Source organism: Loa loa, assembly GCF_000183805.2.
Source record: "Loa loa unplaced genomic scaffold supercont3.10, whole genome shotgun sequence".
Taxonomy (NCBI): domain Eukaryota; kingdom Metazoa; phylum Nematoda; class Chromadorea; order Rhabditida; family Onchocercidae; genus Loa; species Loa loa.
Genome location: NW_018108190.1, coordinates 110,155 through 118,820, shown reverse-complemented (window position 1 = coordinate 118,820; position 8,666 = coordinate 110,155). Strand labels below are relative to the sequence as shown.

Sequence of the window (8,666 nt, the reverse complement as noted above, 5' to 3'; positions counted from 1 at the left end):
TGGGGATCGACCAGTGTACATGTAGAGCAGCAACTCTTGCATTACCTGTAAATCCAGCACAAGCAAACAGTTCGACAAGCTATCACTGTAGGAGATAATGAAATATCATTAAAGTGAACTAAAGAGAGGAAAACATAACATCGTTACCAGCTTATTCGATTTCTACTGGCAATCAGTATGTTCTGAAGAAGTACAATTCGATCAAATAAAAACGAGTGAAAATTCGACTCAATTCAATAGGTAAAAATAAAAATTGTGAATTAAAGAGGCAGAACGAATATCCAGAAACAGCAGAATTGCTGCGAAGATTGGAGAACGAACTAAGAGTATTATTATCTGAAGAACGGCAATTCGCGTCTACTGGCAACTATTGTAAAATCGGCAAGACGTTCTTCCTTATAAATTGCTTCCAAATCACGATTATAAAGGGAAGTTCTATCGCTAACAATAAATTACCTGACTGTTCACTGAGTTGAGTAAACATGTTAAACAAAAAAAAGTGAGACAAAGAAACTGCAAACCTCAAAATCTATATCTGGAAAGACAACACGACTATTTTTAGCTTCCTCCGTGTGCGGTTCTAACATCGCCGCAAAGACTGGAGAACGAGCTGAGAGTATTATCTGATGAGCCGGCAATTCGCGTCCACTGGCAACTATTGTAAAATCAGCAAGACGTCCTTCCTTATAAATTGCTTCCAAATCACGTGCTATCTGTTAAACAGGGTATAGTAATTATATAATCTTCCACGGTACTACAAGATTAGCAATACCTACAATGTCAATATGTTTTACTATATGCTTTAATCAAACTGAAAATGTTCAAGAGCTTCGAAAACATAACTGACAAAGTGCGGATTACTACGTTCACCTAATAGCTTCATCTACAGAGTTTTCAAGAATTATGATTCTAATTTGAAATAAGAATTAAATAACCTCCGCTGGACGAGCATCTGGAACATTGCATTGCCGTGGATTCTGACTACTTTTCGTGACAGTGTCGAAAGTAATAGTGAGACTTAAAACAAGTTGTAATTCATCCTGTGGCTGTATATGGCTAACTAAAACATCACGACGTATGTACTCGAAATATCCATGCAGCTGAAGTTGAAATACAGTTGAAGCATGCGCAGAAATTCACTAGTTCCAAGCAATTACTGTTCAAAACTACTCTTTTACCATTTGCCAAAATCATTTAAGAGAATAAAAAAATCAAATAGTAGCAGGTTTTAGAATGAAATCCAAAATGTATAGCTGATTTTTGAATAAGGTGTTGAATACTTCTGTGCAAAGTGTCAGCAAAAAAACTTCACTTGTTGTGTACCAGTGTAAACCGTCGTGGGCGCTTCTTCATTTTTTGCATTGTATACTGAAAATTTCGCGCGATATTTGGCTGAATTCGTGTTGCAGAAAACCTAAACAACAAAAAACAATAAGACTTTTATCACGGTATATCCAAAAAAAAATAGGAATTCATAGCAATAAATAATACCGGTGGATATAAGAGTCATTAGGAGAGATAGCGTTTCATTTCAAAACGTGATGACATATGATGTAATTCAGTAGCAGTTGTGTAGGACTGTGATTTACAGTCGCTAAAATGTCTACACCAACCTGGAAAAAACTGAAATCTTTATTCGATTCTTTATTGCCCTGTGGATGCAGTCTTATTCGAAACGTCAAGTGATTCCCATCAAGGGTATTTGTAGGAACAGGCTGAAATCATACGAATATGTAAGCAGTATATGTGTAAATTTTAGATGATTTAAAGTTTCCCATTTCATTTTAATGTAGTTACCACATTTCTTCAACCCATAAAATATTGCACATTCCTCTTGTGCTATTACCAGATGCCGTTTGTCACAAACACTAACCGTTTCTTTGATTTTAACCGAGGTTTCCAGATATCGACATTCGCATTGTGAAAAGCCACGAATGGTCCAAACATGAGAGTGCTGCAGTGAACGTACTTCCGTCGTTGACCAGCTATCCGATGGACGGAGCGGACCAACAATATCTGCCATGCCCCGGCCACTAGAGCCTTCTGGGAATAAAAAAAAAAAATTGAATTTAGTAAGCTTTCACCATTACAACTTACCTCGTCACCAGTCGGTTTTATGCAAGTGGTAGTGATATCACTTTATACACAAATGTAACTGGATCAAAGAGCCGGAACATAAGTAAGATATCAAAAGTTAGAGTGTACAACAGTGGTTTTAATGTATGATACAACTCTCTACTGGCAGCTTGCACTGTTGCGGCTAAATCATCCGTACGAAGGTAACCGACGAAGAATCTTTACAGTTCCATCTCAGTACAAAATAGCGGATAATCAATTACCCACATCATAATGATTAATAAGAACAAGTTCAATGGTGAATACTCCTGCCAAAACTATAATTTTTTTAGTATATAACAACTTTCTACCAGCAGCTTCCACTGCTCTAGGCTAAATCACCCATATACCAACCGGTTGACAAGCACGTCTTTCATAAGTATACTTGACACTTTCCACTCATCTGCTTTAATATTTAGAAAAGCGAAAATCTACCTTCCTCACCACCAGCACCGAAATCCACTTCTTCGCCCGTCGTTTTGAAGAACCTCTACAGTTTCAGCTTTACAGCTGTGCTTGCGCAAAATAAAAATATGTGTCAAATTATCAAAGAACCCTGAAAATTGAAAGGGAAAGAGAAGGAGCAATCACATCGAAATTTAGCAAGCAATATAGCAGGCCAGTTTTAGAAAAAACCTATAAAGAGAAATTTTCGGGCGTAACTACAAAGATGAACTATTTTTCCCTTTTTAAAACTGAGCTGTTTTTTTCGAGTAGTAATACTTTTCTGTACTATCAAAGGCTGAACTGTATTGCCAGGGCGGTGTTACCGCATTGCACAGTGTCAACGTTGATATTCAGTCAATAAAACCCATGTACAGATTTGATAATATGGTTCAAAAGAGAAAATTATTGTGATTCTGGGCATTAGGAAATGAATACCAGGTGACCTGGTAGGAAGAAAAAGGACACGTAGGCAAGAATTAATATAAACACAACCAACCAAACAAACACAGAACCAAAGCAACATACAAGCATCTTTATACCAACATCAAATGTAAACCATGTGCTCTCTATGTTATAAATTTTAAAGCGATAGTAACTCTACGCAAAAAATGTGGACCACTGAGTCTGGATTGAACCTAACAAATACAATACAATTGTTGTTTACTGTCAACTGTCCTTTGATGAAAGAACAAAGAAGTGGGATGCCTTCGTTATATGAGAAGGCATGGAAATGACTGGCTAAATAATGGCTTAGTGCGGTTTATGAAATCTAAAATTATATCAAAGATTTTGCTTGAAAAGTTCAATGAGTTCCACTTCCTTTCAAATGATGTCATCATTACTTTCATGTTTAGTACTTGCTAGTTGAACTTCTTGTTTCTACGCGAAGCGCACGCTTCCATGATGGCGATCTCGGCGATATAGCAATTAGCCAGCCGGCTTTATGCAGCAAAAGCTTCATAACAATAGTTTCAAATTGTTCGATTTGATTCGTCAGCTGGATGAATAAATGCTAACAGTTAAGGTCATCTGTTGTCGACATCTTCCGTACTGGAAATGAGATTTATAAGCTGGATTTAATAGGATTTTTACTTTGATTTACTTAACTTGCGGTCGTAGCTTTAATTTTATGGTTTCTTCAATTCTTATTTTTTTATATCCCATTTATTTCATATCTTTATTAACTTACATTTGTCAACAACAACGTAATTTCTCGATTTGCTAATTTCTTTGCTTTATTTAAATTCCACTTTCTTTCAGAAATTGGCTTTCTTTGTCCAACAAAGCTAATATGCCTCATAAATTGACATTTGTTAAATTTTTAGGCTAGATTACATTTTGGCAATGAAACATTGTAGCAGTGTGTGGACGACAGCGGAGGCCGAATAAGACCGGAATATAAAGGTAAAGAAGCAGGATGAACAGTCCTTTTATAAACATTTTACAGCTTTCATGGTCACTACGAAATCTACAGGTTTCTTTAATTTTCCACTTGATTTGTCCCTTTGAATTGGTCAAACTAATAGTTAACTTGTCTTAATCTTTCCGGAACTTCCATTACTATACCTCTTAAATTTCTATCAATCTATTGCGGAACTGTCGTCATACTATATCTTAATAACAATTTCATGAATTTCGTCAACAGTACCTGTTTATATCGACTTATTCCTTGGCGATATTATTTTTCTTCTAACCCATTGTTTAATTACATACTAACACTTGGTATTGCCCACCACGTGTTGTTGATTTTTGAAATACATGTGGGATTCTTCGAAATATCTTCCACGCTTTTTATACAAATTTATCATACATTTCACTGCGACAAAAATGAACTATCCATGCAAATTTTAACTCAATTAAAATGAAAGTCATTAATTGTTCCTCTAACACTGTTCAAAATGGAATTTGAGGAAGACTGTGGCGATTCCCAGGATCCTATGTTGGTGGAGAACCTTCCAAAGTATCAGACCTGTATATGTTGTGATAAAGGTATTCCTATTTCCTCCCTCAGTGCACTTTCCCAAAATTTCCATGTTTATTCGACTGTTCTCTATTAATGGTTTACAACAATAAAATTTGAAGAATCTATTTCAAGTCCATAAATTTTTGGGCTAGATCACATTTTGGCAGTGAAGGGTCAAGAGGTTAGAGTAACGTAAAAGTTTACCAAATCTTTGATTCGAACCTTCCGTCCCAAACTCCCTTAGACAGTGACTCTGAGATTGTTACCTAGGTTATGTCTTCATTTTATTCAAAGATATTTTTGCAAAAGAAGCAAGACTGAAGATCCTTGCACTATCGCCATTATTAGAATAGCAGTATTATGATAAACTGTGCATCAGACTTTCTCTTATAAATATCTTACAATGACGGAGATCCACAGCTTACTTAAAAATCAATGCAGTTCGGTACATCTAGCATGACGTGAAATTACGGACAATCCTGAAAGTGTCATCGAACGCGGAATCTTTTAAAAGTTTTGCCAGATATTTGCTTCCCCTAACCATTGCGTTATACAAAATAGATGTCTAAATCGATTGAGGAAAAAAAAATGAAATCATCGCACCATATATTCGTAGTAACCAATATCAGATGCTTCAGCCTTTTTGATAACTGTCATCCTGAAAATGACTGGGAAGTCCTCCACATGGCCGCCAATTTTTCCTTGCGCTGATTGACATTAATAAATGTGATATATAAGACGTATGCAAATTTTCCTTTTTTGTTATATTTCCGTGTCAACTGTATTTCTCCTTGGTGCTAACTTATTGTGTCTCCTTAATTTATTACATTCGGGTACCATTCCTGTGGTATTATGTTAAATAAGAGTTCTAGAATTTATTATCAAGTTTTTTAATAAAGCGTCATAAAAATTGGTGCAATTTCAATTCATTTTCAATCACAGCTGTGCTAAATGATGAAAATTTTTCATCGAAAGAAGCAAAAATTACGTTGGGAAGAACATTTATTATTCGCAACTATAGGCTTATTAACCATCTTAACTTTATTTAGAAAAATGCGATTTCAAAAGTCTGCCACTGGAATCACATATTGATAGGATAGATTTTAAGCTGGAAATGGTTGTCGAGACCACTTGTGAAGTTTTAGAAAACTTGTATCAGGAATCGTACAGTAAGGAATGGCGAGAATTTTTTGACCAATACAACAGTACCGACGGCATTCAAGTCTCCTTTTAATTTTTCGAAACACTGCATAATCCAATTGAAAATTCATTAAATGTATGATGATTCTATCTAGAACGTAAGAAACTAAATTATCTTCTGGTTCCCGTCTCACTAATAAATGTTCTTGCAAAAAGAAGTTTGTAGTGCATAACATTGGTGATGACTAATGCAATAATCGTGTGATGTCTTGCAGGAAATATTTGTGAAAAGAGGAGATGAATGGAATAGTCCCAAGGGTCCACGTAAACGCTACCAACGTTTTCGTGATAAGCGTTATATTTGTGATGAATGCGGTCGCTGTTTCACTTTAAAACAAAATGTTCAGTATCATATCGTTACTTATCACCTTGGTAATCAACAGATCACCACCAGTCGTGGCAAACGTTACGTTTGCCTTACTTGTCAAAAAGTAATCCATTCATTTCGTCCTGATCTCTCCAGTTCGATATTATAAGTATAGCAAGTAGAGAAAGGAGTCGCCGAAAATGTACTTTGTTATCTCCTAAGTCTTTTTAGATATTGTGAAACCTGTGCCATATAATCCCAGAACATTTAACGCTCTGTGATCAGTATATATTAGAATTTCAAGTCATAAAGGAAAGTATATAGCGACATAGGGACTGGAAAGCAATTAAATTAAAGTTGATATTTCGAAAAAGAAACATGAAAGGGTCCGAGAAATGGTGAAGAAATGAATAATTTAATTGATAGTCTTTGAGAATGCTTTTTTTTATTATTGAATCTCCAGTAATATTAATTGACATCGTACCTTCAAATAGCTGTAAATTGAAGGTATATCGAAGTGCCGAAGCGGCTCGACATCACAATGAACGAGACCATTTCCGCTTGCCTAATGTACAAATTCATCGCTGTTCCACATGTACTCGTATTTTCCCGAGCAATACCCAATTGAAGGAACATATATCTATACAACATCTGTTAGTTCCCATTCATCTCCTTTTCGAGCTTTACTAAGTGAATTTCTTGGAAGATTTGAGGAACTTTAGTAATTCTAATAAGGTACTAAGCTTGATCTGTCTTATCATTCCTCCATGTAATGGGTAATCCCGTCTCTTTTTATCTTGTACATAGAGCACATCACGCAATCCTGCAAAAGGACCTGGCTGATTGGTCTGATCAACACAGCAAATTCAGCCCAGCCCTTCCTTCTGACGAACACTGTTCAACATTGTTCACAGTGCGAAAGCAAAATGAATCCGAAATTCTCTGTTATTATTAAAGGAAAAAATCATTCGCATCTTCCATATCTATTGATAAATTGATTCTTTTGGTAGAATTGTAATTTTTTCTTTTCAGACAACAGAGGCCTTATGTGTGTGATAAATGTAACGCGCGTTTTGGTCGACAGGGAGGCCTACGACGTCATCATATAATGGTGCATACGAATCGGCGATATAGTTGTGCCTATCCGGGTTGCACCCATCCAGGTTTCAAATGTTCTAAGGTTCGAATATTTCCTGAATTTTAATCATTTTTTAAGGACCGCCAATTGGAAGGTGCGTGTTTCCTACTTAATTCCTTGCATGTCTTTACTTGTTCATTTCCATGCAAATAGACTGCAGTTAAAAGACGCGATGTTTGTGGAAAAGTTGAAGAAGTCCTTAAATACTACATTTCCGATGAAGAATGACTTGTAATAAAACTTTCTCTGATTGGAATTAAATTTGAATTGAAAATTCAATTGATAGATGAATCATTTTCTCAATTTTTCAGATAAATTTTGTAATCTCTATTTACATCTTGCAAGTTTTTGCTCTCAGCCTTTTCAGTGCTTTTTGCAGGCTCTAGCAGCTCACATTCGATCACAGCACACTAAAGACAGACCGTAAGTTTTATATTAGAGTTTGCAGAACTTTGGATTTAGCAATAATATACATGTGATGGAGCATATAATAGATTTATAGGGCTTAACACCTAAAAGATTTAAATACATACAAATTTTTGTTTATTTCCAATTCTGCGAAAATTTCATAATTTTTTTTCAGAATTTCATAGAAACAAGACGCACGGAATCATTTCACTTACCGCGTTTTTTCAAACTCAATTTTGTAATTTTTTGTAGTGTCGCGCAATATACTAATTCTCGTCCCATTTCTATTAGTGCTCTTCGTAATGCAGAAAAGCTATAATAATGTTGATATTAATTACATTTGATAATTATGATAGCAGCAGGGATTATGGGGAGAGATGTTGGTTTAATTAGAGATGTTTGGTTTAATTAGAGATGTTGGTTTAATTAGAAATGTTTGGTTTAATTAGAGATGTTGGTTTAAGGACAATGGCAACATATTTACTAAGACATTTATAGAAGTGTGCGAAAAACATTCTACGTTTCCTATTGATATTCTTTCGCATTTTTACTAGAGCTACCTTTCATTTTCCATTTGAAGGCAAAATCGATTCAAATACGTGTGACCTCTGTACTTTCCACTGCTTCAATGATCACTTTGACTTATGTGTACTGAAAACTCATACAGTTTAAACCGCGCTAATTCCATTTGCAGTTTCGCGTGCTTCGAATGCGGAAAACGTTTTGTACGTCGCAACGACCAGCGTGTTCATGAGTTGTTGCATGCTTCTCATGAACAGTTCGACTGTAAAAAATGTGGACAGCGTTTTCGCCGTCAAATTTATCTCAAGAAACACGAGAGCTCATGTCGAGTGATTAATGATAATGCGATTGCCTATTCGTCCATCCATAACAATGGGTGAAGCAAATTTTCAGCCTCAACAGTGAGCATATGAATGGAAAATTCGTATTCGACATATGAAGAAAACTTTCCACTCTGTGACTTTTTCACTTCTGACATATATATATATATATATATATATATATATATATATATATATATATATATATATATATATATATATATATATATATATATATATATATAT

At 35.2% G+C, this 8,666-nt stretch overlaps 2 protein-coding genes across 2 annotated transcripts in view; one reads left to right on the top strand and one right to left on the bottom strand.

Annotated features, from left to right (window-relative positions):
* The window catches only part of LOAG_16610 (speckle-type poz protein), a 5,208-nt gene extending 2,527 nt beyond the window's left edge, over window positions 1-2,681 (bottom strand). Inside the window, exons 1-6 of the mRNA XM_020449262.1 lie at window positions 2,551-2,681; window positions 1,874-2,043; window positions 1,614-1,715; window positions 1,313-1,414; window positions 936-1,100; window positions 522-713 (exon numbers count right to left, since the gene is read on the bottom strand). Of these exons, the coding sequence (XP_020307228.1) occupies window positions 522-713; window positions 936-1,100; window positions 1,313-1,414; window positions 1,614-1,715; window positions 1,874-2,023 (711 nt within the window). The 5' untranslated portion in view covers window positions 2,024-2,043; window positions 2,551-2,681. The remainder of the gene's footprint in view (window positions 1-521; window positions 714-935; window positions 1,101-1,312; window positions 1,415-1,613; window positions 1,716-1,873; window positions 2,044-2,550) is intronic.
* Window positions 2,682-3,937: 1,256 nt separating this feature from the next.
* On the top strand, window positions 3,938-8,565 carry LOAG_10360 (zinc finger protein). The gene is made up of 7 exons (XM_020448144.1): window positions 3,938-3,966; window positions 5,575-5,747; window positions 5,941-6,156; window positions 6,540-6,685; window positions 7,065-7,212; window positions 7,550-7,593; window positions 8,273-8,565. The coding sequence occupies exons 2-7, from the start codon at window positions 5,640-5,642 to the stop codon at window positions 8,478-8,480; spliced, it is 870 nt and encodes a 289-aa protein (XP_020301685.1). The 5' UTR covers window positions 3,938-3,966; window positions 5,575-5,639; the 3' UTR covers window positions 8,481-8,565.
* The last annotated feature ends 101 nt before the right edge of the window (window positions 8,566-8,666 follow it).